Raw genomic sequence first — 24,062 nt, 5'->3', positions numbered from 1 at the left:
ACGCCATGTTGAGCTTTGGGAAACACTGATTGATGCATTTTTCACCATTTCTGACATTTTATAGAGCAAACATCTTATCCATTAATAGAGAAAAATAGTTATGGCAAACAACACCGGCGCTTAAGAGATTTTCAATGAGAAGCGCTTGGAGCAGCCACAGAAAAAAGGCAGGGAACTCAGAAAAAAAGATGCTGATTTTGCGTAGGCGGCCGCATACGCTCTCCTCAATTGAAGAAAGACGCTGGCTCTCAGAAAGAAACACTATATGGACACAGGCCCTTATCGTACTGCCGAGTGTGTGAATGCTGTCTCTCAGGGTGCACGCTGTTTTAAATGACTACAGCTTTACAGAAAATACAAGACAACAATAACACAACACAATTCCAGTGACAACAGGATAAGGTGATGTTAGCAGTCCCATAAAACACCTCATAAGTAGTGACTCAAGTTAAGGACTGGTTGTATTGGACGCTGTCTCTGAGTCCGTCTGGGTGTTGCTGGGAAAGAGCTCTGGTGTTCAGGGGACCTTCCCTGGATAAACACAGGTTTAATACCAGACTGAGCAGGACACACACCCTCCATCAGGAATGGGATTTGATGGGGTTTACTCGTTTACCTGAGGTTTTACTGTACACATTAGTGTGAGTGTTCAGGCCAAAATCTTCTCTTCCAATACAGGTCAGTTCATATTTATATATCTATGTATAGTACGATATACAGTAGCATGATTCCTGTTAATTCAATAAATATATGAACTAACCACATGGTCAACGCCTATTTTTGTATACTCCTGTGTGAATGAAATACAAGACAAATGAACAGGATTTTCTAATTTTATTAAGAACTTAAGTGCCAAATGAACATGATGTGCAAGGATCACAACGTAAAGCGCTGTCCAAAATGATGTACCGTAATTTCCGGACTATAAGCCGCTACTTTTTTCCCTCGTTCTGGTCCCTGAGGCTTATACAACGGTGCTTTTCTACGGCTTACGGTAACCAGGGGCGCGCACTACCGAGGATGCGCGAGACCGAGGCAGACATCTGGCGCCAGGTAACGAGAGCAAAACAAAGAGTAGGAGAGCGTCAGCGACAGTTTGCGCGAAGGAAGTGTTCATGCAAACACCCTCAACATGGAAAACAAACGGAGAAGTGCATATGATGCTGCTTTTAAGTTAAAGGCAATCGATCTGGCTGTCAAAGAAGGAAATAGAGCTGCTGCACGTACCCTTGACATCAATGAATGGCTGGTTATTTTGATAACGTAAACGGCCGCGGGACTGCACTTTTACTGCCGTGTTACAGGCGAGCACTTTGTATTACTTTGCACCGTTGTATTATTTGTACTCTGCACGAATGCTGTTCGCCATGTCAAAGATGTGAACGTTTGATTGAATAATTGAAAGATTTATTGTTAATAAATGGGACGCTTTGCGTTCCCAAACAGTCATCTCTGTCCCGACAATCCCCTCCGTGGTAGCAGGAACCCCTATATACTACGGTAATTACACATCAAAACGCCTGCGGCTTATAGTCGGGTGCGGCTTTTATATGGAGCAATCTGTATTTTACCCTAAATTTAGCTGGTGAGGCTTATAGTCAGGTGCGCTTTATAGTCCGGAAATTACGGTACATATTGACGTGACGGGGTTACATCAATTTAGCTAGAAACAATATAGAAAAACATATGCAATTGACATGTTTTTATCGTTTTGACAGGATATGCCTGGGCAGGTATTTCAGGGACAATTTTCAGAGAAAATTGATGTTTGTTTTTGTCAATTCAGATGTTGCACCTGTGTACCACGACATCTCAATAAATGAATTCATCACAATACGATTCCTGTGAAAGAGGATAAATTATCATATTGAATTATAGCCCAACCGTATGTCAGCATCACAGCCACTTAATATCAACAGTAAACACTTCTCTTGCTTTACTTTAAAGGAAAATTAAAGACAGGAAATGCATGAGGAAGCACTTTGATCAGATAAAACTGGACCATCACTGTCACAAAAATCTCCTGCTTTTCTCATCCGTTCTGTATAAAACCATGGGTTTCAGTTTACTGTTGTCTAGCTGTTGGTGTGTGAGTGGAGTGACAGCTTCTTTTGATGCAAGCTGATGGAAACCTGATCTATTTTTGCCTCAGTCTATCTCACACACAACAAGGGTAAAAGGGAAAAAAACACAAATAACAGCATCAGTTGTAACTCCTTTAGTTTGGTATGTTTGCATTTCACATCTGAAGTTTTAATTCCTTTGTTATTACCGAAAAATGTTGTGCAGATACATGACTGCTGAATACCAATATTATGACAATTTAAAGTTAAAAAAAACCCCAATAACAATATATCAGCATTAAACCAATATCGGTTGATATATCGGGCCACTTGGTTTATTGGTTGTCTCCTGAATACCCCTCATGTTTTTTCACTTAATGAGTTTGGTTTCCTAGGAAAGGACAATACCATTTAAAGTTACAAACAATGACAAAGGTATTGTCCTCTTAGGTTAAAATTTTAAACCTTCATTTGTCTCCAAAAGGACATGTTTATCGCACCTCCTTTTCAGTCTTCAAACTCACTTCTCCACTCAAAACACAAAGCCTGTCGTTGACCATAGCGTATGCTTTGTTGCATCTGCGCCATATGTTTCTATTTTACTTGCTTTCGTTATGTTATTTGCTCTGTTTTCAAGTTCCTGATGTTGTGAGAGGATTTATGTATGTTCGCTCACCGTCTCATATGTTTAGTGTTATTAATCAAGTCACAGTAAATACAAACAGACAGCACTGTCTTTGGCAGCTATTCAGATTTTTTATTTTATTTAACAGGGCATTTGATTTTATGTTTTGTTTGTTATGGAGACGGGGTTAACATTATTACACAACCTTGGAAAGCCGCGGAGAACAGTGTGAAGTCCCGAGCGATGCTCGTACGCTGCTGGTTCTTCAGCTGGTTCTGAGCCCACGCAGTAAAGCTTGTTATTCTGAGCTGTTGGGCAATATGAGAAATGTTGCCATGCTGTTCATTTGTATGGAAGATGTCTCTGGTTTTCATTCATGAGAACATTTTTATGTATCCAAATGTAAAGGGGGATGCAGACAAATGTGTTTTAGGATACAATAATTCGTTTTTATGTTATGAGGCTGCACTCTTAATGTTGCAATCTGCTATTTCAGTTTTTCCTTCGAACCTTGCATGGGAAGCACCTGAATGCCTCTGGACCTATCAGGATTTGAAAGGAGCTTTTGATTTGTGTGTGCAAATTTTTTTTGATGTCGTGCCACTTGACATGTGGAGGATGAGGTGTTCCCTTTATGAGCACAGATGCAGCGTGTTTAAACCTACTTCACTGCAAGTGTGGGAGAAAAATATTACGTGCAGAATGAATATAACATGCATGCTGATTTTTTTAACTCCTCAACAGAAACAATATAGAAAAATACAGGTATATGTAAATGATAGACATTTTTAAACTGTTTTCATGATATTTATTGTCATATTGCCCAGCCCTATGGCGGGAGTTTATCCATATCTCCCACTTCTACGTGATTTACCCGCAGTTGGATGGTTTGAACCTTCATAAAACAAACAACACTCTAGCTCAGACCCAAGGAGAACTATCTGTGGTTGTCAGATGACATGTTTACAGTATTTAAATCAACAGTTGAACAATTGTATTTTCTAAGTTCTCCAATTTTTCTTTAGCTGAAAATGAACTACTAGTCTATCAGAGCTTCTCAACACAGAAAACATTGTCATTAAAAAAGGCAGAGTAGTAGTATAGTATTCTAACGAGAGTATTTTGAATAGGCTGTTGTGTTGTGGAAACTTGTTGTGTAGGTTGCTGTTTAAGAGCGAATTAATAGAAGAGAATTCCTTTCTGGGGAAATGGTTGATTTATCCGAGTGAAACTACTTTAAAGGATTTTATTTTCCGGGCTAAATTTCATTAAATTAGATTGGTGCGTAGACTTGTATACTCGATGATATCGGATCCAGTATTTTAGGCGATATCGGAGTCATTTTACGATACCGGTATCTGTGTCAAAACGACTCTAACCAAAAGACAAAACAACAGTGCACGTAAAAACACCTGAATTGTTGTTTTTTTTTAACAAAAAAGATGGGAGAAAAGTAAGAGAGAGCTGAGGGACCCAAACCATCATTGTTACCAGATAGAACAGGGGTGTTTACTCCTGCTCCTGGAGGGCCACTGCCCTGCATGTTTTAGGTTTCTCTCTGCTCCAACACACCTGATTCTGATGATGTGCTCGTTATCCAGCAGCTGAAGCTTGTCACAGGTTTGAAAATAATTAGACTCAGGTGTGTGAGAGCAGGGAGAAACCTACAACATGCAGGGCAGTGGCCCTATATGAGCAGGGTTGGGCACCCCTGAGCTAGAAGATCATTACTGAAGAAGGCCTGGAAAAGTCCTGGAAAGGTGGGAACCCTGGGAATGTATTTAGAAGCATCAATGGAAATTCAGTTTTGTTTTTTATGTGAGACTCGGGTGTGGAAGAACACACACTATAAATCCCCCCACTCAAAGACACAGGCCATATGCTGTCACCCTCATTACACCGTGTGTTAATTCTTTCCCCTGAATGGCCAATTTGAGTCACTGCCCATTCAACAAGACAAAATCTTATTGGCTGCACAGGTAGGCAGAGTCGGTGGTTTAGTCTCACTGCTGCGATTATTACCACACACTGTGTACACACACACACACACACTCTAGCACAGTCTCAGTATGTTGATAATCCCTGGAGTACAGATGAAACACACACATTGGTTAATCCTGGTCAGGCGGGTGGTGAATCTGAGTTGTGACTGGTTAATCCAAGGCCCAGCAGTGGGCGGGATTTAAGGAGGTGTTAAACCGATGTGTTGTCAGGCGTGTCGTTGTCGAGGCATTGTAGGCTGTGTGCCCAAGCCGCCATCTGGTGCCACACAGGGCTTTAGAGAGACTGGTTTCACACACAAATGAGAGGACTTTAAACAATATATTTGTCACCCAAATTCACTTTTTGGCATCCTTATATTCCACTGAATAGAACATGTTCACCTGTAACTCTACATCTACGGTGTAATTGTTTAAGGTGTGTTTCTTTGACACTTAATAGTTAGATAGATAGGAACTATTTTATATTACAAAATCTTGCTGGCTTGTACTCACCCTGTGTGTGTTTAAGATTATCACTGTATGTTTTGGTAACTAGCCAGTTACAATCTGATAAAGTTAGCCTCACTTCAACACACACACACACACTTAGAAAAACATCTTGGATGAAGTGATGGATGCACAAACAAATGCAGGTGTAGTCCCTTTTATAAGCAGTTTTACTGGGAGATGGTGGAGGGCTGTGGACGCCCATTCAATAGTCGTTTGAGCCCTGTAAGCTAGTTTAGCTGGTTGAATGCTTGCTACCATGACACTGACATCTGTCCGTAGGATGGCGAGGGGGAGTGCTGACTTGTGAACACAGACATCGACCATTGCAGATTATCTCAAAATGGCATTAATCAGCCCAATTAATCGGCCAACCAATTAATCAACAAATACTGGCGTCAATACTGCTTTCTACTGTTTACTAACCCTGTTTCACAGCGTGTTTGAGATGTCGAATGTGACGCCAGAAAAAACACAGAAAATGAGTCTCTCGCCTATTTTTAGCGGGTTTTCAAACAGAAAAAAAACCTGCATACATGCTCATTTTGGTGGGGAAGGAGTAATAGAGGCCCTGTGTTTTTATATTACAGAAGTATAAGTATATAAGTGTATTAGCTGAGGGATCAGTCAAGGGAAACCCAGCCAAATATATATAATATCTTTTAGAAGATCATACTACTGTATGTTTACGCCCATTTACTACATATCATACACTGAATAATCTATTGTGACATTACTGCTGGAAATCATATGAAAGTCATTTAGTGGCATCTTTATGAGCAGGAGATAGAAGGAGAGCACAGCATTATCATCAGAAACTGCTCCAGTCAGTTGCACAGTCAGTCAGAGTGCATTGGATATTTTATTATTTCAGCCTCCCAGGAAAAACTGGCACACCACAAAGTGTGTAAATCACACTGATGAGAACTGTGTCTTGTAACAGTACTGAGCCCAGGATTCAGAATGTGATAATTGCTCATCGGAAGGGTGCGGGTCTAGTGTGAGGACCGTCGCCATGCAGCTTATTTTCCTGTTGTTGATTTGAGTCGAGCAGTCTGATCCAAGTGTGTCGCTGTGTGTCGCTGAATTGGCTTACTGTGGTCTCTAAGCCTGCTAACCCCCACTCACCTGCTGTCTGACAGGGTTACGCCGACCAGAGGGTTAGGGCTCTGCTCCGTTACTGCTCAGTTCAAAGGTCAGGAAGTGGATTTCATATTTCAATATTTTTTGATATTGCATACGACTTCACAATAGGATATGTATCACGATACAGAGGTCACGATACAATACATATCGCAATACTTTAAAAAAAAATAATGAACATAACACATGTTATTCATAAAATTTTATAATATTGATTATTGTATAGTTAGACCTACATATTGTACATATAGTGGATAAAAGGTGCAGATTACAGCACATCACTGAATTGTTAAAAAGGGGTAGGGTTACCGTATTTTTCGGATTATAAGTCGCTCCGGAGTATAAGTCTCACCAGCCGAAAATGCATAAAAAAGAAGGAAAAAAAACATATATAAGTCGCACTCGAGTATAAGTCGCATTTTTTGGGGAAATTTATTTGATAAAATCCAACACCAAGAAACAACATTTCATCTCGGAAGGCAATTTAAAATACAAATAGAATAGAGAACAACAGGCTGAATAAGTGTACGTTATATGACGCATAAACAACGAACTGAGAACTTGCCTGGTGTGTTAACGTAACATGTTACGGTAAGAGTCATTCACAGAACTATAACATATAGAACATGCTCTACGTTTACCAAACAATCTGTCACTGCTAATCACTAAATCCAATGAATTCTTCTTCCTCGGTGTCACTTCTGAACAACTCCGCCAACTCCAAAGGTAGACAATGCGCCGCTTAGCTCAAGCATTAGCAGGTAGTGTTGAGGTTTTATGTTATTGCGTGACTATTGTAGTGCACATTGTGGGTCTCTATGATAAATATCACACACGGAGGCGAGGCTGTAACATGTGCTCTTTTAGTAGCCGCACAACTTCATAACACACATACAGGAACAATCAATCACCGCACACACCGAGTGACGCAGTCATGAACAGTCGAGCACCGAGTGCTCGATCCGATACACCACAGGTAGCATCTTTATTTCACAATGCACTTCTGCCATGACCCGCCCCCGCCGAATTTTGATTGGTTGACGTGTGTGTGTGACGATTGCTGATATACGCCTAGTCTCTTACGTGACTGAGATAAATAATAGCCCGGGCTATTATTTGATATTTTACGGTAATGTGTTAATAATTTCACACATAAGTCACTCCAGAATATAAGTCGCACTCCCGGCCAAACTATGAAAAAAACTGCGACTTATAATCCGAAAAATACGGTAAATAAGTGAAAACTTCTTCCTACTCCTTTTCAGACAAAATAAATTCTATATATATGTTGTTACAGGGTTTTTTGTTTGTTAGTTTTTTTTTCTCTCTTATTTGTTAAACTAATTTAATTTTTTATACTTTCGTATTCTTTTTTTTGACATGTCTGAAATAAAATTCATTCATTCATTCATTCAACATAGAATTTAACACAGCTATTCTTTATTAAAACTATAACAGTGATCACACAACTTAAAACACCAATCCAGTTATTAATGAAGGCAAATAAAATGTCCATACACTTTTAAACTTAACATGCTTGAATGAATGTTTGTTTGGAATTGAGACATGCACTTTTGGTATAATGCTGTTGTTGTTATAATGTTGATGGACTTATTGAGCACTTCCCCACAAGTGAGGTTTCTTTTTCAAAACTACCATCACAGCATTTGCTGCTGCATCGATACATGTAAGGATCATAAGCCTGTGAATGTTCTCATTCGTCCAGGTCATCGTTATCCTCCTGTTCTGTCCTTCGGATGTAGTCCACAGAGACTAGTACATCCGAAGGACAGAACACCACGCCACCACAAAAGCAACCTAGTTTATGCTGTCCGATGCAACGAGGAATGCAAAGATCTTTACATTGGAGAAACAAAACAACCACTGCATAAACGCATGGCCCAACACAGGAGAGCTAACTCCTCAGGTCTGGACTTTGCTGTCCACTTACACCTCAAGGAGAAAGCCCACTCCTTTGATGACAACAATGTCCAAATCTTGGACAGAGAGGACAGATGGTTTGAAGGAGGAGTAAAAGAGGCCATCTATGTAAAAGTGGAGAAACCATCGCTAACCAGAGGAGGAGGTCTGAGACACCACTTATCTCCAATTTACAATGCTGCCCTTTCATCCCTTCCCAGGAGATTCAACAATCTAACCTCAAAGAACAACTGTTCACACATGGCCCGGGTGACCCCAACGACTGTCGTTCAGACTCAATAGAGCACTAACCAAGTCCAAACCAACTGCCCACCAACGACTGTCACTCTAACGACGGGCGTGGGCACTTGGAGCACAAAGGGTTTCAGTGACATCATCGGCCTTGTGAGAGGTTAAATACCTGGATCTCCACACCAGTTAGTTGGACCAGTCCCAGCCTGGTCCTTGTCTGGTCTTGGTCCAGTCCCAGCCTGGTCCTGGTCCTGGTGCAGTCCCAGCCTGGTCAGATGCGTACATGAACTGATGAAGCCTCTTGGATGAGAGGTGAAACGTCTTCCTAGACAAACAACCAGTCCAGTTGTTTTTGACTGAAATTGCTTTGAGGATGTAAGGATCATGTCACCACATATTGCTGCCTCAATATTTTGAGCACAGCCCTACTATGAGGTACTTATTCAAAGTAAAAAAGAAACTATATCAGTTTAAGTGAAACTAACAAATGAACTAACCAATCGAGGCAGTGGTTGACCCGTATTCTAGGATCTGAAATCACTGTTTTTGTTAGTGGAGTCTGGTGGTTTTGAAGAGAGTCTAGATGGATGTAACAGCGTGTGAATTTCCCCTGTGGGGATCAATAGAGTTCATTCTTTTCTATTCAGCTCCCCATCGGAAAGGGCTGTGTGAGGCAAGCTAAAGCAGTAAGGGGAATGTGTCATCAGTCGGACAGTTTTTAGTTCAATTCTATCAAACTTTCTGTTTAATCTACAAATATAAATGATGGTGTAATGTTTTGAGTTACTTTAATTGTGTTAAACTTAAGTCTTATCTTTGAAACCATATGTCATTTTAACGGCCTGATTTATATGTGTTAACCAGAGTAGTCAAAAGGACGCTAACACCGGTGAATTAGCCGTGTGCTCCTTCCCTACTGAGACACCCCAATCTCCTTGCCGTAAACACTGGGAGCTGCTGCTCGTCCACATTAATATCAATGCTGTTAAAACATACTTAAGTCCTTCACAACATCTCTGACTCTGCTGATCTCCTTCAACTCTTTGATGTATTTCATCAGGCTTTTACCAGATGATTTAGCATGAATGTTAATATTGCATAACATAAGTTTAAACTCCCAAATCACCAGGATTGTGAGAGTGCGAAAGCTGCAGCAGCTTGCACAAAGAGGTTACCAGTGGCTGTTTTCCACACCACAGACTTTTTTCCTGTTGACAGTGGAAAATAGAACTGCCACCCTCCAGGTGAAATGACACTGCCAGTAATATCTGTCTATGATCAAGGTAATAAGTTACAGACTACATTAAACTTTGAGCCAAGCAAAAGACACTGCCTAACTAGCCTGATGTCTTTTGGATAGCTTACATTATCTCGTCATGCTATGCATATTGGGTTTGGTTTCTGAGTTGAAAAATGACATTTTTCATTGCAAAAGTGTTGCATAAAAGTTTTTGTGTAGATCAAGATATCGTCGTCATAGTAATAGTCACCACTTCCCTTTTTTTTAATGCTGTAGATAAAGTTAGAGAATTTCATCACTTACATCAGGATTTCTCAACCTTTTTTGCACTGTAGAATTTTTTGATATTGATATATTTTGTCACAAACCGACTGACTGTTAAGGCTTGACCTATCACACTACACACAAATAAGCTTAATGTAGAAAGTGACAGAGAGAGAGGGATAAAAGAGGGCAAATGAGAGAGGGCTAAACTAAACAGAGACTGAAGATTAAGTTTAGTTAAGTAGGTTAAGTTTAGACGACAGAAGGCGACGGTTAAGTTTAGACGACAGAAGGCGACGGTTGAGTTTAGACGACAGAAGGCGACGGTTAAGTTTAGACGACAGAAGGTGACAGTTAAGTTTAGAGAAAATAATGTGACATAATCACAATGCAGTGCCAATCAAAGATTCTAAATGATCATTTATAACTGATTTATTTTCACTCAGCCCTTGGAGGAATATTGTCTGTTTCAGAACGAGGATATAAACTGGAATATTCTGTGCATGTAAACGCAGCCATTGTTTCTGTAAGAGCCAGCACCTCCTTGTGTTTGTAGTTCTGGTCAGCAGCATCTTGTTTACTGCAGCTCCTGGACAGTTGACTGACTGGAAACAAGAGGTTCATTCAGGACACAGATTATACATCTCTCTGGCCGTTACACCTGCCCGCGTGGTTGGCTGCGTGACATGAACTTAGGTTACCTTGGTTTGATCTCATTTACTGCTTTCTCTTCCTCGACACATCACACCTTTAAATCTCTCAACATCACGTTAACAAAGAAGCTGGTCATAAACATGCAGCTCTACATTCAGTATTTAAGGTGGAATGAGTGTTAAAATTCAAAATGGCAGTTTGAACCATGAGGGGCCATATTTGAACTCCCGATGGGACGATTTTGAGGCATCTTGAGTCAGTTAAGAAGTTTTAGAGGACGCTGAATCGACTTGATTGGACAGATAACTTATGCATTTGAAATATGTGAAAAAAACTTGGTCATAAATTGTTGAATATTTATGAACACAATTATCCAAACGATGCAGAGCATTTGATTCATAGACCATTACACTCTGAGGTGACTTACAATTGGGTGTTAGAAGTACCATACCAAACTAGAAAAATATGATTATGGCTAAAAAATATCCTCAAAAAATAAAAAAAGAGAGAAGGGAATATGTATTGTATGTATTCAGCCTCCAAACCCCAAAACCACTCCAATACTGTCAAAAACGGCCAAGCAGGTGCTAAATATTGTTCTGTTTTGTTCCTATGCTAATTGCTCATATGCAAGTTAGCAAAAAACATAATAAATACGTAAACAGTGAAGAACTCCATACTCCTCCTGGATCAAGCTGGTTCTGTTTCCTGAGTGTCCTCTCTTCAAATGTCCTTGTAGAAAAAAAAACACTCAGGCCGGGTTTTGTTCCCATCTAACTCTCTGTAAAAGCCAAGAAAGACGCTCTTTAGGGCGTGATCACACTGTCCTTTTGGCCGCGGCCAAAACCGTTTTTTCAGCTAAAGTCTAGTACCTATAAGAAGTGTGAGCGCACCCGCTCCGCGCTCAACTGCGGCCAGCTGGGCCGCCACGGCCCGCTTGAAAGAGGTGGGCTTTAGCGGAGCCGTTTGAACATGTACGAGCACGAGCGTGCGCACGTGTACGAGCACGAGCACGAGCCCTACGGCAGTAGCGTTATGTCCGCCTGTTCGGACATGTAAATAGAAGGACGGACCATGCGCGGACATTTAACAACAACAACAATGGTGGTGAAAGGTTCACGTTGTGTTTACTGCAAAAACTCAGAGGTCTACGGAAAGATTTGTAAACAAAGCCACACACACGCGATCAATGCGTGTGACGTGTTGCGGCTTGAAGGCGTATGGACAGCAAGAAGCATTGGCCGAGGCCCTGGCAGTGTGAGTACAAACGGGGCTGGGGCGCGGGGGGAGAGGGAGGGGGGACAAGTACCCTAAAGTCCGGGTCGTGGTCCGGGAGGACAGTGTGATCACGCCCTTAGTGTCATTATATCAGCAGTGGGGAGGCTCCATGGACCAGAGGGGGCATCCTGTACCTGAGAGAGATGAGTGTGAATGCAATGGTATTTGGGGGATTGGATTGGACAGAATAGTAATGGCTTCTGCAGGTCACTTTAGTTTATTATTTGACATGAAAATGCCCATGCACAAATATGAAATTTCACTTGTAGATTCTTAGAAGTGTGTAAATAAATTCTACTTGCACTTTGGTGGTAAAAGCACCACGAAAAGACCAGAAACTACGGGAGACCAGATCCGTCTGGACATGGATAATACCAGGGAACGCGTCCCACTGGTGACACAGTTACGTAAGGTTGAAAATCAGCCTAATGCAAGATTTACTGTATACGCTGGGTTTGAAAGGGGGGGAAGCAACATCTTTGAATTTGAACCTTTAGCTCATCAGCTTCTTTGTCCTCTTTTTTTGCTTTCTAGGTGTGAGGCTGAGTGAGTGAGTGAGTGAAGGAAAGAGAGAGAGAGAGAGAGAGAGAGAGAGAGAGAGGCCATGGAGCAGCAGAGACAGAGATCTCTCTCCACATCAGGAGAATCGCTGTACGCCGTGCTGGGAGTCGACAAGAACGCCACGCCAGAGGACATCAAGAAATGTTACAGGTTTGTGTTCATACGCACACCAAGAATACTGTATGCTGCAGCATCTGACATATGATTTATTATGTTGTAAACCACTTGAGGGAGCCAGAGGCCTGCAGTCCACTCTTTTAAGCACTTACCATGTTCAAATGGTGCGTTTTAAAGATGTCAAAAGTTGATTTAATTTTCCTCTTTGCTTTAAAAGACAGTTCCTGCACAGTATGATATCTTCATATGTACCAATGAATGTATCTTATTTTAATTTTGACTGCACCTGCTACAAATCTAGGTTTCTAAATCATTTTGTGAAAACCCCCTCAGGGTTACTCTGCTATTCAGTGTCAAACAGCGTAAAAATTCAGATTCACTCGCCTAAGATACGTTTTTGGGTTAATATTTGGGTTTAAACCAGGGCTGCCCAACAAGTGTGTTGGAGCAGAGAGAAACCTAAAACATGCAGGACAGTAATCCTCCAGGAGCAGGATTGGGCAGCCCTGGTTTAAACTTTAACATTTTGGAACAATTTAACTCAAGAGTTTTTTGTGTAAATGCACAAATTCAGGGAAACTGCATCTACTTTGAGTTTTAAACAAGATAAGGGAAAATAATTGGGGTTACTCTGTTCCTATTGGTCCTAGTATGGAAGTACAGAAAAGCCAAAACATAAGACAGCTTAAAATCAAATATAAAGACATCATCTTCACAAAGTACAGACATTTAGAAGAGCCTCTGTAAAATGGACATATGCAGACTGTAGTTTAGTAATATACTTGGTATTTGTATTAATTAGAGTTATTATTCATACTTGGATACATTCATTGATAGAACTGTGTTATTATAGTTATTATAGCTTTTTTTATTATATATACTGACATGTTAATAATATAATACTAACTATGTGGGCTAATTTCATCTGTTAAGGGGTTTTTGCTTTGTTTTTATCTATTTATCTACTGCTACTATTATGACTTTGTTTTCATTGCTCCATGTTCAAAATAAAGACAATCAGTAATTCAATCCATATTTCATAGCCCTCTGCTAGATTTATTTCTCCAAAATAAAGGTTTTGAACAACGATTTCAATTCCCTGTGGATAAGTTAGGGTCTGCTCACACTGTCCTCCCGGACCGAGACCCGGACTTTAGGGTACTTGTCCCCCCTCCCTCTCCCCCCCGCGCCCCAGCCCCGTTTGAACTCACACTACCTGGGCCTCGGCCAATGCTTCTTGCTGTCCATACGTCTTCAAGCCGTAACACGTCACACGCATTGATCGCGTGTGTGTGGCTTTGTTTACAAATCTTTCCACAGACTTCGGAGTTTTTGTGCGTCTTGTCGACTGTTTTTGAATCTTTTCATCGACCAAATCTGCAGTAAACACTCCACCTCCGCATCACACCAACGTGAACCTTTCACCACCATTGTTGTTGTTGTTAAATGTCCGCACATGGTCCGTCCTTCTATTTACATGTCCGAACAGGCGGACATAACGCTACTGCCGTAGGGCTCGTGCTCGTGCGCGTACACGTGCGCACGCTCGTGCTCGTACATGTGCAAACGGCTCCGCTAAAGCCCACCTCTTTCAAGCGGGCCGTGGAGGGCCAGCTGGCCCCAGTTGAGCGCGGAGCGGGTGCGCTCACACTACTTAAAGGTACTAGGCTTTAGCTGAAAAACCGGTTTTGGCCGCGGCCAAAAGGATAGTGTGATCACGCTCTTAGTTAAGGACCCAGCTCCTGTAAATTATCCACAACCAGGACAAAATGTAAAATAAATAACAGCAAAATAAGTTTTTAATGAATGTTTGATTAAAAAGGCCAGCTCTTTTTTTTCAGGAAACTGGCCTTGAAGTTCCACCCAGACAAAAACCCAGACAACCCGGATGCGTCCGAAAAGTTTAAGGAAATCAACAACGCCCACTCCATCCTGAGCGACACCACCAAGAAGAACATCTACGACAAATACGGCTCTCTGGGGCTCTACGTGGCAGAGCAGTTTGGAGAGGAGAACGTCAACACCTACTTTGTTCTGTCCAGCTGGTGGGCGAAGGTAAGATGGAGGACAAGCACGTATTCCTTCCTTCTTTACGATTGAAGTTGCTCTTTCTTAGGCATAACACAAACAAGATTCAGAGATTCTCCGTGTCAGGCATCACCTCCGTGAAATAGTCTAATTTGGTTTAGACGAGGGGAGGTGCCTGGGTGGAGCGTGCAAGAGACAGGTCGAGGCGCGGATTACATCGTCAAGCTGCAGGTTCTTAATTTGGTCCATTGCCGTTCCTTGAATTTGTCCGGTGATTTCGGCGTCCTCACAGACGGAAGTTGCTGAATCTCGTCCTCTCTCCAGTCAGATGTTTTTGTTGGTGTCTTTGTGTAAAACCCTTCCTTTCTTCATCCTCCCTTTGTTTTCTTCTGGTTTTGAGCCGGCTGCATGATAGAAATGTCATCAACAAAAACACATATTAAGAACAGAAAAGAATAAACAACAACAGGAATTAATGGCACAGGGATAGGTTTGAATAATTTGTGTTTATTTTTACCTCATTCAGATCAAAGATGTTATTTCTTTCAGTAGGTTTACATGCAGTTTAAAAACCTGATTATATTGGGGTTAAGGTCATATTCCGGTTTCTCAAACACCATGTAAACACCATACCCCGAATAAAATCTGGGTTTTTATACCCCGGTTAACAGACCTAGGGAACTCCTTCAGTTCCCTGCAAGTGCATGTAAACAGCGTTCTCTGGTTATTATCGTGTTTCTCGTCTGTGCATGCTCCCCACTCCGCAGCAGTGGCTTATGACCTGGAAATGGAATAAACCAGGAAGCAACGGCGCCGAAAACAACGTGAAACACAACAATAATAGAGCGTTACCTTTAAACCAAGGGAGGACTTCACCACCGCAACTAACATCACTACCAAGAAGACCTGTTTCTGTTTAAATTCTGTTCAAAAGTCGTCCGCTTGTGAACAGGAAACATAACCGTATTCAGTCCAGTTGTATGCTGGTGGAGCGCCACCTACTGTACGGGAGGAAGAGTTGCATCATTTTCCCATTCAACCCCTGCTCATGTATATGAGGAGAACTTCAATAATCTGATTATTCCCTTAAGGCCATTTTCGGGTTACTGATGTGCATGTAAACACACTGAGTCTGTGGCTTTTCAGTGTTGTAAAACCTTGAAATCCAGATGTTGTGAATACTTTCTGGGCAGTGTATCTGTTATTTGAATCCACAGTAACCTGTATACAGATATTCAAGTGGAAAATATATTATTCTGTTACTCTAGTGCTGTTTGTTGTCTTTCTGCTCCTCAGAGTGTTTTCTTTTATCATGCGGTCACTTGCTGAACTCTCTCCTCTTCGTCGTCTGCAGGCGTTGTTCGTCTTCTGCTGCCTGTCCACAGGCTGTTATTGCTGCTGTTGCCTGTGCTGCTGCTGTAACTGTTGCTGCGGTAAATGTAAACCTCGGCCGCCCATGGACCAGGAGCCCGAGTTCTACATCTCCCCCGAGGACCTCGAGGCCCAGATGACCGCTGAAGAGAGAGGTGAGGGAAAAAACGGAACCACCGGGTCTCTGTTGAACGCTTAGTCTTTTATTTTAAACATGTAGACAATCAAATACGCATCAGTTTATCATAATCAGTATATTAAGTCCAACCCTATATGATTCAAAGCGGGCAAGGACAAGAGGTTCCATTTAATAACATCACCTGGGGCCTTTTTCACCAAACATTTGATCTCAGCTCTAAGAGTTCTCCTGAGAAGCACTCAAAGTTCAGAGTCATTACTTCAAACCTATTCCCAAAGTCTCTGAGACCAGCTTTTCTAAGGAGTGGAGCGACTCCTGAAATAAGACTAGAGAACGGGGTCGACCTGTTACTATGGATGACATCATGTTCATCCCTTCTATGCCCACAGTGATTGGCTAAGAGGGAATGAGTCCCTAAGAGGGAATTTATCACAGAAACACTTCAATGTGGAAGTGACTGAAGTGCAGCAAGCTGTGGGGTCAGGTTAGGACATTTATCGCCTGGAGCAGAATCCTCCTGACCTGCAACTGAGGGCCTGCTCACACTGTCCTCCCGGACCGAGACCCGGACTTTAGGGTACTTGTCCCCCCTCCTTTTCCCCCCCGCGCCCCAGCCCCGTTTGTACTCACACTACCTGGGCCTCGGCCAATGCTTCTTGCTGTCCATACGCCATCAAGCCGTAACACGTCACACGCATTGATCGCGTGTGTGTGGCTTTGTTTACAAATCTTTCCGTAGACCTCGGAGTTTTTGTGCGTCTTGTCGACTGTTTTTGAATCTTTTCATCGACCAAATCTGCAGTAAACACTCCACCTCCGCACCACACCAACGTGAACCTTTCACCACCATTGTTGTTGTTGTTAAATGTCCGCGCATGGTCCGTCCTTCTATTTACATGTCCGAACAGGCGGACATAACGCTACTGCCGTAGGGCTCGTGCTCGTGCTCGTGCTCGTGCTCGTGCTCGTACACGTGCGCACGCTCGTGCTCGTACATGTGCAAACGGCTCCGCTAAAGCCCACCTCTTTCAAGCGGGCCGTGGACGGTCCGCTGGCCGCAGTTGAGCGCGGAGCAGGTGCACTCACATGGCTTAAAGGTACTAGGCTTTGGCCGCGGCCAAAAGGACAGTGTGAGCACGCTATAAGAGACGCTGCGATCGTCTGAGCTGCATTTTCCCCGTGCTCAAACAGTGGAGAGTAGTACCAACTTTAATCTTCGGTGATATTGGTGGTTTTCATTGGTTGGTGATGTGATGTCATCCCTGACCAACTCTACCAAGTTCATAATGTCATCTCCATCAGGACCAGACCTTTTTAAAATCTCACTGTCATTGAATCTCTCCAAAATGTTGACTGCTGCAGCCATGGGAGCTCCTTCCTCATTTACTCTGAGTGATGACATATAGATTTATGAGCTACTTCAGCGCTAAAATGCTTTGTGAATTACACTTAACTTAAAAAGAGTCCTAAAATTAGGAGTGAAACGCCCCTGTGACCCTCCCTGCTCACAGGACAGACGGTAAATGAGAGAGACAGCGTTGTCAGCGGTTAACCGTTTATTCCCGGCTTCTTCTCCCCCCCAAACGTGACTCAACGTCATACAAAGCTGTACGGACGAGCAGCCGTCCCTCTGACGGCCGTGGTCCGGCGTCTGCTGCCTCTTACTCGGTCCCCGCTCTGGTCCTCTCATAGGACCCAGTCTACTGCAAGAGACAGAACCAGGTTACAAACGTGCTTATGTAGCTGACTGATTACCTGATTCTGTCCAGCTGTCTGATCACCGGCCGAGCCACTCCTCCCTCTCCTCCAGCAGTCGACACCTTAACCACACCCCACTGCCACAGCCCCTTATTATTAAGAGTTACTCCTGAATCAGCAAGTCAGGACCAACTCCGAGCTTGAACATGTTTTGGGAATACGGCTCCTGGAGGGATTTTCTTCAGATGCGGCACAAACGTCCTCTGGTTCACAGTCACTGTGACCTCAAGCATTTTCCACTCAAGAATTCCTACGCTACTTCTGACGACATTTCCCACAGATGAAACAGGATAAAATGAAGTGACGATGTTTTATATCCAAAATGTCGTGTTAGGAGATCTTTTTGTCTTTTATACAGGGTTCGTACGGGTGCTTAAAATCCTTGAAAATGCTTGAATTTGAATGTTGTGTTTTCAAGGTTTGAAAAGTGCTTGAATTTTGGATAAAGTGCTTGAAAATGCCTGAAATTCTTTCACAACAAATAGCTATAGAATATAAATTTAAATAATTGAATGTTCTTTCTTGTGTGTGTGTGTGTGTGTGTGTGTGTGTGTGTGTGTGTGTGTGTGTGTGTGTGTGTGTGTGTGTGTGTGTGTGTGTGTGTGTGTGTGTGTGTGTGTGTGTGTGTGTGTGTGTGTGTGTGTGTGTGTGTGTGTGTGTGTGTGTGTGTGTGTGTGTGTGTGTTTGTGTGTGCATGTGTGTGTGTGTGTGTGTGTGGTTCCCAGATGGCGGTGGTGAGCCCATCGTGATGCAGCCGTCCTCAGCCACAGAAACCACCCAGCTCACCTCTGATGCCCGCCAAAGCTACAGGACCGACACATACTAGACACACAAACATACAGCTCACACCTTACGATACCACACACACACACACACACACACACACCCACACACACACACACACACACCTGCAGATACCACATCCCATCACTCAGCTCAGCCCAAACTTTTACCTTTTAATTCACTTTAATTTCTAATTAAATGTGAAGTGAGGGGAGAAGGAGGAAGAAAAACCTAGGAGGAAAAATAAAAACGCAATACTAAAAATATCAAACAGATTCTTTTAACAGTGGTTAGAGAGAATGCAGACTGTTCGTTCATTTATCACCCAGTACCATTTTCAGATGAGATCAAGATATCAGTCAGAAGCACAGAAGGGGAACAAATACAAATGCACAAACCCATCTCCCCACCCATTTGAAAAATCATGAGGAAGAAAAAGCAGAAAACTTCGGCACAAACAGAAGGTGATAACAGACAAAAACTTAGAAATGATGTCTAGAGTTTGTGGAGCAAGCAAAGACGGCAACTAGGTATCTTCCAAATGGAAGATGAGCCCAGAGAGAAATGAGAGTATCTCTAAAGATGCAAAGCCTCAACTCTCTAAATCTGCTTTTCTTCCGTATTGCAGTGATTGTGTGTTGGGCTCTGAACGCTGCCAAAAACGTGGGTGTCCTTTGAAAACAGTCGAACGTATCAGCTGGGGTCCGCACGGACCTCCACAGAATGCCTAAAGGTTTATGATGCACATTGACAAACAAGAGCCACGTCCATCTCTGTTTTGGACGATATCCGGCTCTCAGTGTTGCTGAGTCGACACATCAGTCGACTCAGACATTTGCCAAATGGAAATGTATGCAGGGCGTGCTTTTTTGACACGTCATACAGATGTTTTCCCCTTGTTGTCTAGAAATTCTAGATGTTGTTTTAACTCAGAAACTACTCGTGTCTCCGTTTTAGCTCGCTGAGAAACAACCTGTGGAGGCTTCTGTCTCAGCCCGACGCTGGCTGGAAGTAGGTCAGCGATCCTGCCTGTGCGTTCAGTGGGGAGCTGATAGGACGGGTGTTTATTTGTCCTCCTATACCCTCGTGAACAACCCCACGGAGCGTGTGGAGCTCACACTAATTATTTTTTTACCTTTCACGATCCAAACAGTTTACTTAAAGTGTAAATCCGGCGCAAATCATCCTATGGTCTTTTTTGCCGCTTACATACATCATCAAGACGGATGGCCGTCCTCCACAGAGCTGGGTCTGTTCCTGTGTGTTAAAGGGAAGGTTTTCATTCCCACTGTGTCCTCTACGGGGGAATTGTTGGGTCTATGTAAATCATAAAAGGGTCATAGAGTGTGGTCCATACCTACTCTGTAAAGTGTCCTGTCCTAACTTTTGTTATGATTTGGCACTGTAAATAAAATGTATTTTAATTTAATCAAATAAGCAATCGAGACAGTTTTTTTATGTAACAACTATTAACGGCTAAATCCGGGAGAGTTGCTAACAGCCGTAGGTGGCTAACAGTGATTAGCTCGGGGCAGTACGGTGAAGGCTTTCAAACGTCTTTTTTTAACCACTAATACTGTTCAAAATAACAGCAAACCTCTGCAGCAGCATGAGAAGAGTCCCTACACACACAACAAAGCACCAATGGGCTCCTTCCTTTGGGATTGACTTTGGTAATCCACTTGAATGGACTTTACTATGAGAGGAGCTGGTACAGGGGCCAGTTGGTAAGTCTTTAAAACACTCTTTTAATAAACTCTTGCTGTTATTTTGAGCATTTGAATGCCTTCACCGTACTGCCCCAAGATAATCACTGTTAGCCACGTCTGGCTGTTAGCGACTCTACCGGATTTCTCTGTGAACAGTTGTTACACGGGAAAAAAAACTGTCTTGATGGCTCCATTTGATGTTTGTAAGTGCAGAAAAAGACCATGGGATTTTGCGCCGTAGTTACACAAATCACGATCAACAGGTTTTATGCATATCCATTCTGCAGTTATGTCAGTTTTATAAGTTTTGCTGCTGCAAAAAAAAAGTCAGAAGGTCTAATTACCACCCCGGAGTTATTCCTAAGGATTCTTGTTTTGATAAATGTTGCTTGCACAGCTCACTGAACATCCTGGGTCCTTGGAAAAGGTCTTTGAGTAACAATTTACTCGCATTGCTTCTCCAACCGTCGCAGTAATGAGTCACACTACTTATTTACTCCGATGTAGATTTTCCATGATCCTCCTCTCCTCCTTCACTTCTTCCTCCTTTTTACGTTTAAACCTTTATTCAATTTCTCCTCCACGTACGAAACATTTGTTTCAGGTTGAAAGCTGTGTGTGTGTGTGTGTGTGTGTGTGTGCGTGCGTGTGTGCGTCCGTGTGTGTGTGTGTGTGCGCTGTGGGAGCCATTGCAGAGTCCAGTGTTATATCACCAGAGACATTAGTGCCCTCTTGGTGTCATTGGGAAGAACAGACATACACACTGACTGAGCCTGTTTTTGTTTGTTTTAGTTTCCCGATTTGTTTTGTGAGAAAGTAAAAATGCTGTACATGTCGTGTAAAGTGTATGTTTAGATTTTAAGTCACTGTATTTCAAAAATGTCTACACTAGAAGACTCTGTAGAGAATTGCTTTTCATTGTTTTTCTTATTTATGTCGTTAATGAAGGGAGGATATTAATGTTTGTAGATTCTATAATCATCATAGCGACTAAAGAGCAGTTTACAACCGGACTGATTTAGTTAGGTCTCTTACTCCACTAATAACACTGTTGTTTTTCTGTAGTTCTTCTTAATTTGTCGCCCTCCAGCTCTGTTGTAGTAGAATAGAAAGGAACATTGTGGTTGTTTGTGTCTACAGTTGGATTTTTGTTTAAAAGACAAAACAAAAAAACATTGCACCAAGCCGGCTAATTTACACACTATGTTTTCTTTGATTCCCACCAATCAAACACTTTGTTCATTATGTATTTTTGCATATCATGAGAAAGTGCAATATGAGCGAAATCATTTAGGTTTCAAGGACTCTGCAGGTTCGTAAATAATTAAGAAAAAATCAAATTTGGCTCAGTTTGAGGGCCATAAGAATATAGTTAGATCAAGTTTATTCTGTACCAATATGCGTTGGATCGGCTCACGTAAACACATTTAAACAGATCAAAACAGGATTACGTCTGATTCTTATTCCTTGTTTTAGTGTTTGAGTTTGTCTTCCAGTTTTTATTTTGGACTTCTTGCCCAGCTGATGATTACAAACCGATGTTTTGAGGTTTTTTAACCTGCACCTTTTTAATCAAATTTCCCTTTGACCTTTGATTCGTTTCATGCTTCATGTCATGCGTACACTGCAACACCACATTGTTAAATCCCATCCTTTTCCTCTTCCATCATTTGTCCTCTATTGACCAAACATGCAACAGTGTGAGTGAAGCAGCGTGAACCCTGAAAAACACAAAGCCGGAGTCAAAGAAACAGTGACATTAACAACAAGATCAGACGCAAGTGTGTGAATATAGCTACCGGAATGATATCAAAGCATTATTTTATTTATTTTATTTTTTCTTATGTTTTGAATTATTGATTAGCTGGTATGTGGAAGGGGATGTAAAGAGTTTTAGATGTGAACCATTTTGACAATGAAGCGGCAGAGCTGCTGTAAATACACGCAGAGGCACGAGTGCATAGAGACGTAGAGGTTTTCTGTTTTTTAGCATGGAGCGATCATGTGTGCGTCTGTCAGGCAGACGTGTGGGTAAATGAAGAAGTATCTGATGTACTGTTGTAAAATAAATGTTTCTGTTGCTTCAGATCGTTGTTTCTCACTGAGTTTCTTTGAATAACAAAGAGTGGAAAGCGGAGACAAAACGAGCATCTGGTAAATCCACTTGTTTCTACCTCCACACATCATTAATGGGGTTACATCAGCCCCTAGGGGGACTTTGGAGTACTGCAGGGGATCATGAGAATTTCTATTTAACCTTCATTTCAGGAATATCAGTCATGCATAATTCCTTATTATACTATACAACTTATATTACAATAAGTTCAATTTAAAAACTTATATAAGCAACATTTTATTTTCAATATTTCTATTTTCAATGCAGTCGTTAACTGCCGCAAACTGTCAACAAAAGCAGTCATGAGTAAGTTTGTTCAAGTCCGTTTGAATTCAGGTGCAATTTATTAAAAAAAAGACGCAGTTCAATTGAACAGCAATGCCGTTTCAGTTATTGCTAAATCACTGGGGGAAAAAAAGCTTTTCCATGAGTTTAGTGAAGGCTTGTAATGTAAAGTTTATTTGTATAGCACCTGCAAAAACAGGGTCATTCAAAGTGTTTTACATAGAACATTAAAGGCACCGGAAAGAAAGGCATATAAACAACAACAAGAGAATCAAAGGCAAGAGAAGCCTTTTCTCAAATGGAATTAATGTAGTACAATTTTCAAGACTGGCAGTGTAAGGCACAGTGCAGTATAAGCATTTAATAACTTGTTTAATTTACTGAAAGGCCGTGGCAAACAGAGAAGTCTAAGTTGTACTCCATAAGAATTGAGATCCCTTGTTTCTAGCAGCCTCTGTGGCGGTGAGATGTTACTGCAGGCAGCCTGTTCTTTCAGAGCCTCCATCTTGTTGCGTTCATGGTCACTATAGCTGTGTCCTAGATCACGCTCTGCAGTGCTGACATTCGTGCGCCGACATTTGTGCGCCCTGTGCCCTATGTACTGACATGACCGGTACCTTCAGTTCCCCAGTAAGTGCTGTCTCAAATCACGCACATCATCACCGGAAATGATGATCGCATTTATTTTTCTGTTTATTTTTCCAAAAGCTTTTCCAACAACTCTTCTGACTCAGCACATCGCCAAAAATCCTTGTGATCCTCTTTTTTGCATTTAAAAATTGAATCTAGTCGTTGCCACTCGGTTGCGCTGTTGTTTCGCTATTTTCCAGTTTGAATCAAGTCCCGCCTTTTCCACTACGTACACAAAATGGCGGCGATCGAGGGCGTTGGGTGTCCATCAAGCCACATTCAACGGTTTGGCCGTTTTTGAGTAGACTGCATTTGATTGACTTCCGGCAATGAGGGTGAAAGTGAGAGATTTGGGACACAGCATACGTATGTGTGTTAACTATTTTTTATTTCTTCTGTAAACTTTATCGAAACACATTCACCTCTCTGCTTCCAGTCCGTCCCCATTATGTTCCCCTCTTAAATAGACACACACACACACACATGTTCCTATTACACTTCTGCCCTTAATACAAGCCTGACTCGGAAGTTGGAAGTTCATGATTTCTGATTACAAGTGAACGCAGCAAAACTGTCAGTGACGATCTGACAGCCGTCAGCAGAGTCACTAACATGGAGGCTTATTTACATCTAGAGA

At 42.0% G+C, this 24,062-nt stretch overlaps 3 protein-coding genes across 3 annotated transcripts in view; 2 read left to right on the top strand and 1 right to left on the bottom strand.

Annotated features, from left to right (window-relative positions):
• The window catches only part of LOC310951719 (dnaJ homolog subfamily C member 5-like), a 34,358-nt gene extending 11,996 nt beyond the window's left edge, over positions 1-22,362 (top strand). Inside the window, exons 2-5 of the mRNA XM_083920101.1 lie at positions 12,463-12,639; positions 14,448-14,661; positions 15,989-16,160; positions 18,628-22,362. Coding sequence (XP_083776227.1) covers positions 12,533-12,639; positions 14,448-14,661; positions 15,989-16,160; positions 18,628-18,728 — 594 coding nt within the window. The 5' untranslated portion in view covers positions 12,463-12,532 and the 3' untranslated portion in view covers positions 18,729-22,362. The remainder of the gene's footprint in view (positions 1-12,462; positions 12,640-14,447; positions 14,662-15,988; positions 16,161-18,627) is intronic.
• Positions 1-24,062, bottom strand: part of taf13 (TATA-box binding protein associated factor 13) — a 329,277-nt gene that overhangs the window by 212,779 nt on the left and 92,436 nt on the right. The window lies entirely within an intron of this gene.
• The window catches only part of LOC310951722 (uncharacterized protein), an 81,553-nt gene continuing 69,308 nt past the window's right edge, over positions 11,818-24,062 (top strand). The window contains exon 1 of the mRNA XM_083920104.1: positions 11,818-11,907. Coding sequence (XP_083776230.1) covers positions 11,840-11,907 — 68 coding nt within the window. The 5' untranslated portion in view covers positions 11,818-11,839. The remainder of the gene's footprint in view (positions 11,908-24,062) is intronic.

The sequence above is a fragment of the Echiichthys vipera genome, assembly GCF_963691815.1.
Source record: "Echiichthys vipera genome assembly, chromosome: 9".
Lineage (NCBI taxonomy): Eukaryota > Metazoa > Chordata > Actinopteri > Perciformes > Trachinidae > Echiichthys > Echiichthys vipera.
Note: the sequence above shows the minus strand (reverse complement) of the source record. Positions and strands in the feature narration are given on the sequence as shown.